The sequence below is a fragment of the Chenopodium quinoa genome, unplaced genomic scaffold (genome assembly GCF_001683475.1).
Source record: "Chenopodium quinoa cultivar QQ74 unplaced genomic scaffold, ASM168347v1, whole genome shotgun sequence".
Lineage (NCBI taxonomy): Eukaryota > Viridiplantae > Streptophyta > Magnoliopsida > Caryophyllales > Amaranthaceae > Chenopodium > Chenopodium quinoa.
In genome coordinates, this window is record NW_018745569.1 from 1,184,753 (window position 1) to 1,202,741 (window position 17,989).

General features: G+C 34.1%; 2 protein-coding genes and 1 non-coding gene across 3 annotated transcripts; 1 reads left to right on the forward strand and 2 right to left on the reverse strand.

Moving 5' to 3' along the window:
- Window positions 1-3,508: 3,508 nt before the first annotated feature.
- On the reverse strand, window positions 3,509-7,739 carry LOC110716265 (serine/threonine-protein phosphatase 2A activator-like). The gene is made up of 2 exons (XM_021894875.1): window positions 6,461-7,739; window positions 3,509-4,124 (listed from the first exon to the last, which is right to left on the reverse strand). Exons 1-2 carry the CDS (start codon window positions 7,612-7,614, stop codon window positions 4,118-4,120), a joined length of 1,161 nt encoding a protein of 386 aa, XP_021750567.1. The 5' UTR covers window positions 7,615-7,739; the 3' UTR covers window positions 3,509-4,117.
- A 759-nt stretch (window positions 7,740-8,498) lies between these two features.
- LOC110716296 (probable prefoldin subunit 5) lies at window positions 8,499-12,347 on the reverse strand. The gene is made up of 4 exons (XM_021894908.1): window positions 12,093-12,347; window positions 11,895-11,998; window positions 11,224-11,301; window positions 8,499-8,712 (listed from the first exon to the last, which is right to left on the reverse strand). Exons 1-4 carry the CDS (start codon window positions 12,298-12,300, stop codon window positions 8,629-8,631), a joined length of 474 nt encoding a protein of 157 aa, XP_021750600.1. The 5' UTR covers window positions 12,301-12,347; the 3' UTR covers window positions 8,499-8,628.
- A 100-nt stretch (window positions 12,348-12,447) lies between these two features.
- On the forward strand, window positions 12,448-12,519 carry TRNAT-UGU. The gene has a single exon. It is a non-coding gene; the product is annotated as a tRNA-Thr (tRNA).
- Window positions 12,520-17,989: the final 5,470 nt, after the last annotated feature.

Here is a 17,989-nt window from a genome sequence, read left to right on the forward strand (position 1 = left end):
CGAAGTACTTTTGAAATGAAAGTTTATCCACAAATGATCTTACATGCAATACGATGTATCTATTACAGTAATAAATATTCATAAAGGAAAAGTTATGCTTTAAAAAATCACAAATAAATTTGATCCCTCCAACCAAATGAATCTATAAAAAAAATATAAGATTAAATAATATTGTATATATTGGGAATATATTGCAGAGAATTATTTTTTTTTTAAACAATATTGCAGAGAATTATGAAGAAATTAAAAACATTAATTAATCAAAGTATGATTTTTTTTCTTAATTTTTTTATTTTTATTGAGGATTTATTTATTTATATATATCATTTTTTGTGGTTTGTAAAATTTTGGACAAAGCTAAGTTTATTTTTTTTGGCAATATTGTTAATACCTTTTAAACCCTAATATTGAGCAATGAGCATCACTCAAACGAATTGCTCTATACATGCACCACACCACACTCCACATGGTACCCCTAGTTTACGAGTCCTTATTTTTATTTTTATATATGTTGACAAATATGGCTCTCAAAAATCATAAGAAGAAAAAATATAAAAATTCCATGAAATAAAAATGTGGGTGGCTTAAATTGGTAAATCATGGTCAAAACTAGAAGACATTTAAGGGTTGAATGGTGTCTGAAAAGTCCACCACTCCACCTATTACGACTGGTTCATGAAAATTGAAATTGAATTACGTTGTTTTTTGACAAATTCCATTTAATATATTAGACAACCCAACCCATTTAATGCCTAACATACATTTTCCATGATTGTGATAGCTTATCATATCACTTATTTGCTCCTATTTTTCTCATTGACAAATGAGTTTCAATATAGGAGTATTATTATCAATTTGCTAGGAGCATCTAACTTATAATTGTACCATAAGGAGTATTATTATTTATTTGTTATTAAATAAAAAAAAAATCACTAATACTCCTAGTAGTTAAAGACTTTAAGCCCGGTTGGTATTTATCCGCGTTCTCAATAATCTGTTATAAAATAAGTGCACCGTGTCAGATTGATGAATGAATATTTGTTATAAAATAACTTTGGCTATGAATATTGGTAAATAAAATTCAAGTCAAAGATAGTGAACAAAGTCAATGCACCTAATAAAAATAAGAGGAGTATACTTCATATAGTTGTTTGCAAGGCAATGATAATGCTTGATATTGATCATTCATTATATTGAACGATGTACTTAATGCCTTAACTAATTGAATATGTTTTTATTGTATAATTGTTTGTTGGGTAGTGCTAATGCATACAATCATTCATCGAACCATGTACTTAACGTTTGATTTAATAGAACATGTTCACATTTGACTCCCTCCTTTTATATATATATATATAACAACAAACCCTTCTTTCATTATACTATAAATTCACTCTATTATGAATTATGTATCAATGTATGGGTGAGAATACATCAATATGGAGTGAGATTAATTATATACTTCCTCCATTTTTCTTTTACTGCACCATAAAGACTTTTATACTATTCATATAATCTACTTTGACCATCTTTTGTAATTTATCCATAAGGAAAAATAGTCATATGGAATGTAGTTAGATTTATCTCAAAATTTACTTTTCAAATATCAACTTTTTATAATTTTTACAAAATTATGATTAAAAATATTAATAACCAAAGTAATGCATTGACAAGCATGCATGAAATCACTCATGATACAAAAAAAAAAAAAAAAAAAAAAAAAAAAAAAAAAAAAAGTATATATATGAAAAAATGTCACGTCATATCGTCGCTAAACTAATTTATACAATGAGTTACTTGCGTTCGTTTATCACAAGTAAAATTGTCATAAGTTATTAACTAGCTTAGTTGATAAGATAGATCACCATATAAAATAAAAATATAAAATTGTCTATGTCATTGTCGTATAGAGCTCTCACTATACCAAAATAAATTAAGCTCGATTAAGGAAGTTAGTCAAAGACCGACCATAAAAATATGAAATAATTACACCCGGCAAATATGCAGGACAAACATGCTTTGTTGTCAGTTTACTCTATATTAAAACAAACGTTACGATCTAAACATACATATAACAAATTAATTAATATTTGGCAAAAAAAATATCTATAAAATTTCTTGTGATTATTATATTATGAGTTGTATCTTTAAAAAGTAGGGATTATGGCCAAATCCACTAAGGTGACCCGATCACAAATGTTGATTGTAGAACCCCTTTAGAGTTTAAGGACATGTGATGTGGGGTCTAATTATTTTGCCCTAACCATATCTTCATGCTTAGTGAAACTGCAAAGTTTCTATCTAACCTGTTTTTTTTTTCATCGATCTTACATTATCATACTTTCCGACATCTTTAGTGGTATAAATTTAGCAAGCTTTTACAACTTTTTACAATTCATCATTGTTGAATTGTTGGAAAAGAAAATATACTGAGTATTATTTATACTATCGTTAAAATAAATTAGGAAAATAAGACATCAATGACATATAGTTGTTTGACAACATGAAATGATGTGTGATTTTGTTTTAGAAGTTTTCACTTACAACAATACACTTCATTAGAAGTTAGAACATGTTCTGTTGTTAAACTTTGCCAATTTGTAGTAGGAATTAGGAAGTGATAGAAGTCCACTTGATTTGAATCATGTAAAGCACCTTCGACTTGATATCATGCTCGACTCATATGCTTTAGATATGTTCTCTCTATGTTAAATATATTAGATTATACTCGCAATATAGGGTATGTAATCCAAGTTTCATATGAAAAAAAATAAGGAATAACTAGCTTATAAGTGTGCACCTATACAATTATATTAATTGTATAAGGTTTTATGAAAAAGAGCTCAAAAACAAATCTGCATAGGCTAAACTTAAAAGCGAACTATATCATACTAATACGGACTGAAGGTGTGCTTGCAACCCAATGAGTTAGAGTTCATGGATCATCTTTAAATCTTTGGTTTGAGCATAGCAGCCTAAATGATAACACTGACACTCGTTCAAGACATCGTGAGGTATTTGGGTTCAGTTTTTGGCATAGTCAGCAAACAGGCTTTAAGGCCGTAACATGCCTTGTATGTGTGCCTTGCAAGCTCACCTTGAAAGTTGAAACCCATGTAGAAAGAGCAACCCAAAAAAAAAAAAAAAAAAAAAAGATCAAAGAATCTAGTAAAGACTACTCGATGTGTTGGTTATGGCTTGCTCTCTATGGCCACCGTGAGCCCAAACCATAGAAAGAAGCAAAGAACCTTTGAGCAGATTTTAGATGACTTGCTCAAGTAGTTACGTACTTAAATACATTAACAAAATGAAAAGTTAACACCAAGTGAATCATTTACTGTACAAGAAAATGTCTCCAAACTATGTCAAGGTTTCTACTCAATATTTTGAAATAATCAAGTTTCTGGCTTCATATATCTTGAAGATATTAATTATTGATGGGTCTTTCTCAGGTGATCATGTTTCTGGCTTCATAAATCTTGAAAAACAACACAAGCTAAGCATCAAGTAAGAAAACTCCACTGTATATTATCGATTGTCATGTTGATGATGTAATTAAATAAGTGATGTCAGAACTAGACTAGACTAGACGAAGGTAGTACAACAAACATACTCCGTATTATAGATGGAAATAATGGAGCTGTCACCTACAAACATGAGCAGACAATCAATTGCTGCGAACCTTGAGTAGTTGAGTCCGTCCACCATGAGCAAGAGAAGGCCCAAGAGCCATCTAATGCACGTGCTAAAGGTGCAAGGTGACACTTCTTTTAAATACGAGTGAAAACATTATCCATATAGCTCAGGGAACTAGTGTGAAGAAGTGCCAATACTCAAAAGATCCAATGACAAACACTATCACTTATTACCTAACATGTAGTCGTTATTTTACTTTCTGACCTAGCTCACACAGGCATCATCATGCATGTACAAACTACAAAATGTTAAAATAACAGCCAAATTGGAAATACTCTGTCTCAAACAATGAAGAGTGTATTTACTTTCGAAGCATTGTTCTCCATTCCAATCAGCCAGTCATTTTCGAGTTAACATTCACACATGTGTGGCAGGCCATCTGTCTTCTTGATGAAGGTCTAAATAAAAAAGATGCAGCATCTCATTCCCTGAACAAACAAGAAAAACAAAATTCAGAGCTAGGATATTGTAATATGACCCTCTACTATACAGAGTAGCACTTTAAAGTTAAAAATTCCCATGCTGGTTAACTTAGAGAAATGATTATATAGACCAGCTAAAAATGAAACTTAATTTTTTTTTTTTTTTAACTAAGCCAAACCACAAAATAGCATGTGGCAGTCAAGATAGCGATGTAGTAAGAATAACTACAATGAAGTGTCAATCAACACGTCTCCAGTATGTTCATCACATAAGTTGACCAGAGGACTTTAGTAGAACATAAGCTAATCAAGTTGAATAATGTTCACAATATTCCTCAAGTACCCTATTTGTCCAAGCAGAAGTATTACCTTACAAAGAATGCAATATATCAGAACCTTATCAGCAGTTTTAAAAGAATGTCGAATAACAGACCTTATCAGCAGTTTTAAGAATTAGGCTACTCGTACTAGTATAACATTTCTACAAAGAAGGCTCAAAAGTTAAATGGATATATGTGAAATTGGAAACTAGTAAGAAGAAATATATGAAGATAGGTAAGATGCTCATGTCATAGCTCACTATGAAATTCAAATGGTTCCCTGAAAGTGAAACACCAAAGCCCACACATGATACAAAAAATCATATGTACATTATGAACATCTCTAGAATTTCTTTCAGGGCAAGGATTTCATTGTGGATAGACCCCCTGACCCAAGTTCCTCCTAAGAATACTTTGATAATGATAAGAGTCACAAGTCTACCCTACACTCCAGGCTGTAAGATATGGAAGATGAAGTTAGAACTCAGCTAAAAGGAACTCTTGTCTTCACCAGAAAAATCTGGGCCAAACATTCATGATAACTGTCAAGCACACGAGAAAGGTGAACTTTGCTTGAGCGAGTCGGAACAGCTTGAAATGGACTGCAGAGTGCAGTTCTATTTGACACCATAACCAATTACAGGCTCCAGCTAAAAAGCACGTAATAAGTTACAGGCAATGTGACATTAGGAATCAGCCAATATTCCCATCACACATCAATCAATCTATATCCAACTTTAAAGATATCTGAAGGCAAAAGAAAACAATTACATCAAAATTAGGTTTCGCGTTACTTTGACAATAGTGATGATCCTATATCTTAATGCATAATGGAACAAATGTCATAATTCCAACCAACACATTTTGACAGCATTAACAAATTCTCCCAAAAAATTTCACAAGTATTGAGAACTACTGTTTAGGCTAGAATTCATCATTTCTCACAAGCATCTAACCCAGATTAACAGACTTATTACATAACACATACTCTAAAGTCCTATATCTTAACCAAGGCTCCCACTTGACACCCAAACTATTTCTGCCCATCCTTCCAAAAACAAATGACAAGCAAAGACACTATCCATTTGTTTGACATGAGCTACTCAATATATTATTGATCACTTTGTCAATTGTCCTGTGTCTGAGTATGAACATGGCTCTCCAAAGTACATTTCCAAGTTCTAAATATTTACCAATACTTTCTAAAGATGATTGGTTTCAAACATAAATAAATGTAATTCCATCCAAAGAATCATTTTCCAATTATTAAGTCATCATCATCCTTGCTCTAGATGAAAATTTGCCTATTAACCACCAACCTAATTTCCACCCCAGCAGATCAAGGGAAAGTAAAAGTTACACAGCACTTCCATTCTAACCAATGTCGACATAGCTTCAAATTTTCAACGGATCATCATAAATTTTACTTTGAAGAGTAAAGAATAACGGAGTGGCTTTTGGAAGCTTTTTGAAATCCCAACATTGCATCAATGAGTCAACCCGACCAAATCTTCAGTTTCTAAAGCATCACTTAAGTAAATGCCCAAATTCCAATTTATAATGATAGCAAGTTGATGCAAGTCATCTCATACCCACAATTGACATGACCCTAATTGTCTATATATCCAACTTGAAAGCCCAACCTGCATTTAATGTGCCATACTCAAAGCCCAAACTCCATAGGACACTATTGTTTATTGATACGACTCAGAAGCCCACCCAAACGTGTCGCATAAAATAACCTACCAACCATTACTCTTATTTATTATATCCATAAAGATCACAGAAACCATACAATTAAACAAGGCACAAGCTTAGATAAACCAAATTCTCTAAATCACTAAAGCTAAACACAAATGATTAATAAGTAATACCACAAATAGTAAATACATATTGCCATTGGCACACACACATCAACAATTACAACAGAGCTTCAGTAGCTAAATCTATAGATGTGATCATAATTCGGAAATGCAACATTCTCAGAAAAAGGACTAGGGGAGAAAGGAAAGGTGATCATACCACGGAATGATGGAACCGAAGAGGAAATGCTGAACAATAGGCACCTTCTCGAGGACCTCAGCACGATACATCTTAAGCATACCACTATTAACCTTATTCCAATTAGGCACCCCACTAATATCATCCAACATAGGAGAGTGTTCAGCAAAAGGCCCCTTCTTAACCTTCTTAATAAAAGCAATACAAGAAAGGTACAAATACTCCTTGGAGAAATTCTCAAGAATATCATCGTTATGTATCGATTTCGGCTTCATGTACTTGTGATCAATCAACTGAGCAGACCCAAACACAAATGGCAAGAAATGATAATCATCAAGACCCCAAACACCATGAGAACCAGCAGGTTCAAGACAATAAACAAGCTGCAATTTCCTCATCAAATCCAAATACTTAACAAAAACCCTAGAAACAACAGCCTGATAATCCTCCTCATGAATCAACCCTAATCTAGCCAAGCAATACAACCAAGCAGCGAAATTGGTCTCGTGCCCAGTCCCATAATCAATCCTCGACGCATTACCAAAGCTATCAAGCCAATAAGGAACAAGCTCAATAACAGAATCCCTAATCTCAGGTTGATCAGATTGTTGCAAAATATCAAGCATAAAGTTGTGGGAATTCTCAGTCATTCTTTCATGCCAAACCCTAAAAGCAGGATTCCCATATCTAGCGGATTGCAGGGCAGGCGGAATCTCATCAACCCATGAGCTCAAAGCGTCGAGAACGGAGATAATTTTGGAAAGGGTGTCGGAAACAGGGCAAGGGTCAGAGATCTTGTGACCGCGAATGGAGTGAGAGAGAAAAGCGACAAAAGAGAGGAAGGATTTGCCGGGGAAGGAATGGACGAAACGGGAAGCGTCGGAAGGAGAGGTGATGCGTTTGACGGGGGTGGTGAAGTGGAAAGGAGGAGAGAGAGGGGGGACAGGGTGGGGTTGAGGGACGGGAGTGAGGATGATGGATTGTTGGGTTTTGGCGGCGGTGTCGGGAGGGAGGTTGACGGCGGGGAGGCGGATAGGGATGTAGGAAGGAGGAGAGGTTGAGTCGGGTGGGGGTGGTGGTGGTGGGAGGTCGGTGGGTGCGCCGCATTTGAAGCATTGTGGGGTTGGGAGGGATGAGTCTGCGGTGGTGGTGCAATGGTGAGGAGGTGGTTCCATGGTGGTTGGAGGAGAGAGACTAAGAAGAGGAGGTTTCTTTGGGATTTAGCATCAAAACGATGACCGTAAGGTAGGAATGTGACTGGGGCATTCTTTTGAGATCTACACATGACACATAAAGAGTGGTTCAACACTTTAACCATAAGCTAGACCTAATCACACTCAAAACCCAAGAGACAAAAACCACAACAATCTTTTATTGCAACATTAAGGGTGTGATTTATCCAACAGATTCATTTCCAAATCAATGGATGTTCAACTCTTACAAAACCCTAAAATTCCATCTCCAAATTAACAAAATTCCTCAAATTCTCTCAATATCTTCCTTATAGTTCGCCCCCCTGTAATTGCTCATTCCAAACCTCTACATCGAATCAACCCAATTCGAAAACTCCCAATAAGAGTTGGTGGTTTAGGGGTAAAAGGGAGCACCGTGGGGGATCGGGGCGACGCTAACACCAAGGGGAGGATTCGAGCGCAGCCGGTGGGGCAAGGGGGTCGAGCTGGGCATGAGGGGCAAGGTGGCTAGGCTAGTGAGGGGAGGGAGGTGGTGGTTTTTTTTTAAAAAAAATAATAATTTAGCAATAACCTAATTATAGATTTTAATCAAAATTTATCATTAATATTAATGGCTAATTTATATTAAAATTCACGATTACCAAAAATAATAAGTTTTTTTTTTGCATTTCATCAAAAAGAAGATTAAAAAACACAAGAGTACCAAAGAGAATTTTTCCAAAAATAAATAACCTTCAAGGATATTAATGTATTCCATTGGATTCAATTAGGAATTTAGGATCATATTTAGCTAACTTAGTCAATTCAATTTTTTCGTTATATATATATGTGTGTGTGTTTTTTTTTTTTTAAATAGAGGCACATTATCTTCCAAAAATAAATACTTTTATCAAGCCTATAAATATGATGGTAATTGGTAAAGACAATTCAAATACCGTTACAATTTCTAAAGATCCATAATGCTGAATTACAAAACTGAGTTACAAGTAGATTCTCTCATGAACTTGGTGCCATCTGCTTTAACTTGGCCTGTAGTACAGCTCCGGCTTCATCGGCTATAATTTTCTTCTTTGATGCAACCTGAATTTTGCCATATAACATAAATTTGATTAGCTACACTGACTTGCTACTATACTACCCCTCCCCCCCCCCCCCCCACCCCCACTCCCCAAGTTTCCTTCAAATTTAAAAGCACGGCACAATTACAACACCATAAAGTTATGAGGGTGTAGCCAGCAGGCAGTACAACGAAGATGAAGACATCAATCTTTGACTTAGAATGACACAAATCACGTCACTTTGTTACACTGAGGATAATCAAGACATAAAGGAAGTCATGAGCAGCCAAAACAGAGACCAAAGAAGGGAAGCAACATAATTGTCAAGATCCTACTTATGCAACATTACTCTTTCAGGAGCACCAATTCAAGCTGTAATGCTTGACTAGAATCAGCAGCTGTTAATAATTTCATTCTTAACTGTATAATACTTCCAACATTTCACTGTAATTCAACACTTGGGGTTGCCACGTCATTTTATCCAAGAGAAAGAGTGCAAAAAGGTTAAAAGTTAAAAGGTACTTCTATTTCATGAAAGACAGAGAGGAGAAAAGAGAGAGAATGGACCAAGTATTACAGTCATTTTGAAACATTCTAAATAGGCAAGTGAGGAATTTTAGTGAAATGGAGGAAGTGTGATTGTACAAGGAATCATTTTCCACCATACTACCGCTACAATGAAGTTCATTTCATCATACCAAGTAAGAAAAGGGTATCTCAAGATATACACTACTGTCTCAGGACAAACAAGGTCAAAAAGGCCTGAAAGCAGTATATTTTACAAAACCCCCTGGATAAAGGGTACAACAACCATAAATAGTGTCAGTGGTCATCCACAAAGATCCTCTTCCTCATTTGCTAGTGTCTTGTTGATAGGTATAAATATATTTCAAGTTGACCACATTAAGTTGAAGGACAGCCCAATTTAGAACTCTTTAAGCAGCAAATTGTGGAGGGATCAAGGGAATACACATCATATACCCAAATGGCCAAAAATAAATCCTAGTCTTCAAGAAAAATTTCAAACCCATTATTAAGATATATTGGTCGACAACAAGTGCTTTAAAATATCTCAAACAACTACCCTCCTGATCTGAGCAAATTTTCCCACTGCATAGTTTAATCATAACCTATAGTTGCTCGAAGTTCCTAACTATGGAGGGGTAATATCTGTGGCAAAGCACCATGACCAAGGGACTGTAGAATGTGCCAGCAAAGGATTTTTGGGCACAACAAAGAAAGTGAAAACACCATATCAATTGATACTAACATCTTGATTTAATTAGCTAGAAAAACCTATGGTGGTCATTGACCTCATAGCTCATTAACCCTTAGCTGAGGCATCAGAGTTCCTACAGTCATCAATCCATCATACACTATTTTTTTGACTTAAATATAAAAGAAGATTAGCAAAACACTGAGATTGACCAAATTCCCAAAACCATTTTAGATTTGACAATGCCCTAGTCTGATGAGAATTCCAAGGTATCAACCATCAGAAACTTTTCAATCATTGTATACTAAAATCTAAGCAAGAGCCTTTACATTGTTATCCCCAGGGACTTAAGCTCATGGTATGTTTGTACCAAAGTCAGGGCGAAAGAGCATAGGTAAAAGATGTCTTAAGAAAGTTCAAATTTCTACACTACCATTATGGGTGCACTTATTAGCAATCTACCTTCTGTTTCATAATATTCATCAATATTCCTTCCATCCAAGAACAAATTGCAACCAAAAGCACAAGCTCTTAAACATCTAATAACCTCTCTTCAGCATAATAGGCATGCCATAACGGCATAAACCATAAAGATTCTTCTGTTTTGTGGTCACTAACACGAAGTAAAGGAATAGCCTAAACAGTGTCTGCATTTTAGAACCTTAACTTGCTAGAGAAAACTGCTGAAATATACGAAGTACTTCTTATAAGCATTAAAAAGCAAAAAGGCTCAAAAAGATCAATTGGACTTTTGCTATTGACTAGCTAATCCCTTAAACAAAACTTCTAGTAAAAGCAGCATATTTCTAGATAGATAAACAAAGGTTAATCTTGGACACCTCACATAATACCCTTATTTTCTACAAGATCAATAGAAAGGATAAAGTAACACATAATACAAAGCCAAGAATTTTCATACTCAGGTTAGCCCAAAAAAAAATGTGACGTCTTTATTCAAGCAGCTTGAATGTGTATATTTCATTGTAAGTAAAACCTCCTAAGGAATGTTATCAGGAATGTCAATAAAAAAACATAAAAGTACAAAAACCAAATAGATAGTCAACAAATCATTTATAAACAACAGTCAGACATACGATAAGGTATTTCTGGACTTCTACTCAATTGCCCACAATGTGCATTTTAATAAATTATGTGAAAGAAGATAATAAGAATACAACAAAATGTCATGCCATATATTTCACAACATCAAATTATAGCATTATCGTCATGATTCCATCTGCCAAAACAAGTAATTTCGCATTTCAACCAAAAAAAAAAAAAAAAAAAAAAAACTCAAACAGTGATGATTAGGAATACCTCAACAAGTTGCTCGTGATTAGATTTAAGCAGACTGATTTTGCGCTGACAATAGTCCTTGCCTTCAACCATTGTTTTCTGATTCATATGCAAAGCATAAGAAAGTCAAACCATATTGTATCTTGAACAGGATATGCAACACACATCAAAATACAAATGGACAGAAATCACACCCTCTTTTCCACAACAAATAAGTACACAAGATAGAAAAAAAACAACAAGCCCCAACTTCCCAAACTCCCCACCCCACCCCCTCAAAAATGTAATTACATCGAAACATTAAAACTCAAGATTTCTTAATAATGGAAAGGCAAGGGATTGATCAATTTGAGGTAACAACAAACGTAGAACTAACGAGTAGACAAACGACATGCTTTACCATTCTTCGGAATGACAGAAACTAAGAGCGAGTACAAATATACACCCTTACCACTTACCATAATAGCAAATAAAACGATCAACACTAACTGAACTACACATTATAACCAATGCTCACTAAACCAGAACATCAAATCATAGCAAATAATTAAGTTCATCAACTAAAAATGCTGTTATAAATTAAAACCCAATATTACATAACCATCAAACATCAATCAAAAACCCTAACTCAAGCAATTAAAACCCCAATAACAACAACAATCAATAAAAATAGAGAGAAAAATGAAACAGACCTCAACAAAGTAACCAGTTCCAACATCAACAAGAACCTTATCAGCATCATCAAGAGTACCAGGAACATAAAGCGACGCAGTTAAAGGCACCAACATCTTCTTCCCTGTTCAAAAACAATAATCATAATCAATTTTAATCAAAAATCAAATCTTTTTTATGTTTGAATAAAAATCAGAGAAGTAGAAGAGAAGGGTAACCTTGAGGGCGGGAAGAGAGGTCGTGAAGTGCAGTAGAAGCAAGTTCAAGACGAGAAGTAGCAGTACGAATGTTAGTTAAACTGTCTTGAAGAAGATTGAGTTCAAGATCTGATTGTTCTTTCACTATTTTTAGTTGTTCAATGCTCATCTTCTCCATCTCCGCCGCACGAACCGCCGATCCTCCTCCTCCTCCGCCCTTGTTCGCCATTGTTTTTCTCTCTCCTGATTCTTCACTCTCTCTCTTTCTTATGTGCTGAATTTCTCCCAAAAAAATTAATTTTTTTAGAAAAAAAAAACTAAACAACAAAGTATTTATTGCTATATTTCGTAGTTGTTCAAGAATAAGAATCAAAATGCCCCTATAGCTCAGTGGTAGAGCGTCAGTCTTGTAAACTGAAGGTCTGTAGTTCGATCCTGCATGGGGGCAATAATTTTTAAGCGGATCCACCTTAGCGGATGTCTTATTTTTTTTTGTTTTTTTTTTGTATTGTATTGATTAATTAATCAAATCAGTTTTTTTTTTAAAACCAATTAATCAAATTTATTAATGTAATCTTTGTATTATAATTATAATTTTTATTGTGATTATTATTATTTTTGTGATAATTTGAGTAATTATAACTAGTATTATTAGTTAATATTAGTTATTTTTGTGATATTAGTTAATGTTAGTTAATGTTAATATTAGTTAATATTAGTTAATGTTGTGATATTAGTTAATAATAGTTAATGTTGTGATATTAGTTAATGTTAGTGTTAGTGTTAGTGTTAGTTAATGTTAGTTAATATTAGTTAATGTTGTGATATTAGTTAATTGTAACACCCTAATAATTCACTCTTTAATCCTATAAATTCCTTTAATAAAATGCAAGAGAATTACTGGCGTGCTACCGCCACGTGTTCAAACGTTAAGGCTAATTCAAAAATTAGCAGCGGAAAAACTAACTCAATTATAAATAAGTTCCAAAACCAACGAATAAAACCAAATTAAGTCTTACAAGTTGGAACCATTAAGAACCTTATTCAAAACCCAACAAAGTAGTAAATAAATCAAACTAGAGTTTAAATAAATCCAAACTTATGAAATGAAATATACTGTGGAAATATCCAACACTCCGCTCAAAATCCCACCACCTTGATGCAAGTTCTGATTATGTAAAAACCTGTGATTAATCTGCTCCTCAATATTACAAGTGTAAAATTTGGATCATTACAGGGTCATTGAAAGGCAAAGGCCATGACCAGGAAAAAGACACACAAAAGCACGTAATCAGCAACGCTGAGTACATACAAACTACGAAGTATAACAAAGAATTCCTAGCATGCTACTAATAAACAATCAACACACACAATTTAGTTATTGGCTCAAACACATTCCTCAACTGTTGTCATTACCAAGACTTCACTAATTACTAACAATAATTCATTTCATTTCATTCATTGATTGGATTAAGCAATTGACAAGGTTGTCTCCCCATGCTCCATTTCGGAACATCAATAAAAGAAAAACCCCATGCCTCCTTTCGAAAACATCAATAAACATCCAACGGCAGACGGGCGCGACTCCGTGGCCATAGCTTGTATGAGATCTCATCTAACTCCTTATAGTTTAAAAAGCATTTATAAACAAGAGACTCGTAGATTAGACGACCTCTAGAAAGTACACGACTAATACCCCGTGAACCCCAACCCCTGATTGTCAATACTCTAGATGTGCACAAATCCAGAGTTTTATTGCTCATCCATCTTGCACTTTACGTGATTTACAAGTTTAAACTTGGTGATGACTCAAATGCAAAATAATACAATCAATCATACATCCATCATTCAAACAATTTAAATCTCCAATTCAATTCTTGATTTATTAGTGACAAGCAATATTTATTATAAAATCCTTTAACTACCTCGGTGTATAAACACCTTAAGTGCATAAGGCACCTCAAATCATCAACCTCGTCTCATAAGACTTTAATTCTCCCTTTACCCATTTCAATTCATAAACATGAACGAGTAATAAGATAATTCATTCCACATATTTATGTACCTTAGCCTCTTAGCTCATCTTGCAAGTTATTGCATAAATAACACTTACAAGAAAAATCAATACGCATTTCTCATACATGAATCAAACCAATCATCACATTAATCATCAATCAAACTCACTACCAAACAATTTCAACCAATCTATAAGCTTCCCTAACATGATTCTAATTTTTCAAGTCCTTAAACATGCTCCTAAAGTCAAGGTTTTCGTATCCTTGTACGTACCTTGAGTAAACGAGTTGGTTGACCACTTTAGAAACTAGAAACCGCCTTCTACAAAGTCCTCTCCTAAACCAAACAATAATAATTCAATCAATACCCAAGCAATTAAATTTACAACAATAATAACTTACTTTAAAACCTTCAAAATTCAATTAAACAACACTTTAAAACCTTCCCTTTTACTAGAATTAAAAGCTTAAATATAGTTCTTTAAGTTTCCTACATAAAAACCTTAAAATACATACTTATTCATGAAATTACAGCTAGTTTAAAGCTTTATGAAAATCTAAAAATTTATTTTACACATGAAATCTTGAAATTATAGAAATCTTTATCACTACATACATTATATAGAAAGTTAGTAGACTTTAAACCCAAAAATTCCTCAATTCAATGTAATTAAAGACTCCAAAAACAATAACCAAAAATCTGAAAATTTATTTTTGCAATTAAACTTTAAAGTTCCAAACTTTATAATCATAAAATAACCACAACCTTTGTTTAATGAAATTAGAGACTTGAAACACATGAAATCAATACAATTTAAACCCAAGATTAAAACTTTAATAATCTGAAAAATTTATTTTAAACATTAAACCTTCGTTAAAAATCAAAAACTGCCCCAACACCATATTTAGAGGCTGAATTTGGCCACGAGAGGGTGGTGATCATTACCAAAGGTAGTGAGTTTTAATTAAAACGTTGTATACACACAAAAACACTATTTTATTGTAAAAATCGAACGAGTTAGAATCTAAACGTGATTAAAAAAAATTAAGAACGGAGATCAGAACTTGATTACGGAAAACTGAAAATTTGTTTTTGAATTAAACATCATGATCATAGTAGAATTACAATATAATCATGATTTAATTAAATAACTTGTAGAACACAGTTTAAAACCCCAAAACATGAAAACTAACATATTTAAGCCCTGTTTTTATGAACAAAATTTTTAAAATTTTAAAGTGTATAATAAGATTCATAAAACTCATAATTTAAGATAAATTATCACATGATTAAACCATTAAAATCAATTAACAATATCATAAAAATAAGTATCAAAACAATGAAGGATTAGGGTAAAAATAAGAAGGAAAGGAGAAGGAATTGAAAAAGAGAAGAAGAAGAACCGCAAGGGGGTTGTTGGTGCCTTGGTGGTGTGCTAGGCGGCGCGGCAGCAGGCGGACGCCGGTGGTGGTGGCGCTCGGTGGCTGCGGTGGCTGGTGTAGCAGCAGCGGTTTTTTTTTTTTTTTTTTGTTGATCGTGAAATAGGATGAGCAAGAAGGAAGTCAGTAGCAGCAACACTCGAACGTAAGATTTTTGGAGTGAAAAGGTGGAAAATTTTAGGTGGGTTTAAATAATAAGAAGTGGGGTTTTGGGTTTCCTAGTTCTAATAAAACTAGGATTGTTACTTGGGCTTAAAGTGAGTGGGTTTTAGATAAAAGAACAGGCTTAGTAATTAATGGGTTGGGCTTGCATAATATTTTATGATTAAAATATGGGTAGTGAAATAATTTTATTAACTTTATAAACATTAAATTTATTTGCTTAAATCATAGTAAAATAAATTATGTAAATAAATAATCATAATTAAATATTCACATAAATATGTTAACATATAATTTTAAATTTCACAAAATTACGGGGGATTACATTAATGTTGTGATATTAGTTAATGCGATAATATTAATGTTGTGATATTAGTTAATGTTGGTTTATTAGTTAATGTTGTGATATTAGTTTTTTTTTTAAAGGGAATGTTGTGATATTAGTTAATGTTGGTTTATTTATTATTTGCTTATTATTAGTGTTTTAAATATATTATTGTGATCAATCTTATTATTTAACTTGTGATTAGTGATATTATAGTATTATTATTGTTTTATAAATATTGTTACTAATATTATAATAAAACAAAATAATATTGGAGAATTTTGTATGTTTTCTTTTATTTTTATAGGATTTGGAGTTTGAAGACGGCGGTGATGGTGTGAATTATAGTGTGAATTTTGTCACGTCACGTTATCTCCAACGTTTGATGATGCAGTTAAATGGGCGGATGCTGTTTCCATAAATCTGGGATTTATTTTGGTTAAATCGTCTTACAACAAAATCAGAGATGGTCGGCTATATCAATATTTGAAATGTTATCGGGGAGGAAAGAGCAAGTCGGGAGATTTTGAGAATGCAATACGAAAGGACACAAAAACCAAAGCTAATGGTTGTCCTTTCTACATCAAGATATATTATGAATTCATCACAGACAATTGGAAAATCCGTGCAAAAAATGATGAAACCGGGACCCATAACCACCCAATGATTGTGTATCAGGAGGGTCATCGTAAAATTAGTGGCTTGAGCCCTTATGCAAAAAAGGTTGTGCGTGACATGACAAAGTCCAAGGTTGCACCACGTAACATCATGGCAAATATTGCAGAGCAATTTCCTGATGATCATCTAAACATCAGACACGTTTACAATTGCCAGAATGACTTGAGAACGGAGATGTCTGAAGGCAGAGGAGTTGTTCAACAATTTCTTTATTTGGCGAGACAGAGTCAGTATATTTACTTGGTCATGGCCGATGACCTCGGCGTTCTACAACATGCATTTATGGTGCACCCAATCACGGTCAACATACTACGCACATACCCACATGTAATCGGTATGGATTCGACATACAAGACCAACCGATACGGGATGCCGTTCTTTGAGATAGTAGGTGTAACACCGACAAATCAGAATTTCCTCGTTGGTTATGTGTTCATGCGCAACGAGTGCACGACAAGCTATCGGTGGGTGTTGTAGAGATTAAGGGAGTTGATTGGGTATGATAAAGAACCATCGGTATTTTTGTTTGACCGTGAGCTTGGCCTCTGTACGGCATTGAGAGAAGTGTTTCCAAAGACGTCGCATTTACTTTGTCGATGGCACATTAATAAAGATGTGGAGGCTAGGGTGACTGATATGTTCAAAAATAAGAAGATCGGTGCGGGTTTTAAAAATGGCAAATGGAAACGTATCATGGATGCTACAACCGAGGCGGATTATAATGTTGTTGTAGATATAATGAAAGCTAGGTGGGCAAGTTATCCGGCAGTGATTACTTACGTTGAGAGAACATAGCTTTGTCATAAAATCAAATTTGTGACATTTTGGACGAACCAAGTTTTTCACTTTGGTAACACGAGTAATTGTAGAGCTGAGAGCCAACATTCGGCAGTGAAGACATGGTTTGAATCATCGACAGGTTCGTTGTTATAATGTTGTAGTTGTTGTCTTTACTTAGTTTTAGGTAATTTTAATTAAAAATCATAATATTTTTTATAATCTGAATCAACGACAGGTTCTTTGGATACCGTATGGGCCCGAGTACATTGTCATATTGGTAATCAGATCATTGCAATTCAAAATGGTCTGGAGGCATCAAGATCGATAATTGGTGAGAAGTACAGACAATTGTCACTGTCACGTATAAATGGCAAAGTGTCTCAAACATTGTTTGAAAATTCTCGATAATGAGACGATAAGGATGAGGGAGTTGAGTTACCAGGTGTATGAGCGTTGTGGATGTGCAATGCGTGTGACCCATGGTTTACCATGTGCTTGCCATATACATGATTCGCTAG

Excerpts from the sequence above, each read along its gene's own strand:
- LOC110716296 (XM_021894908.1), bottom strand. The coding sequence starts at position 12,300 with ATGGCGAACAAGGGCGGAGGAGGAGGAGGATCGGCGGTTCGTGCGGCG. Across the intron at positions 11,302-11,894 it reads GAACTGGTTACTTTGTTGAG|AAAACAATGGTTGAAGGCAA; the intron begins GTCTGTTTCATT and ends CATATGAATCAG. Across the intron at positions 8,713-11,223 it reads ATCACGAGCAACTTGTTGAG|GTTGCATCAAAGAAGAAAAT; the intron begins GTATTCCTAATC and ends GGCAAAATTCAG.
- LOC110716265 (XM_021894875.1), bottom strand. The coding sequence starts at position 7,614 with ATGGAACCACCTCCTCACCATTGCACCACCACCGCAGACTCATCCCTC.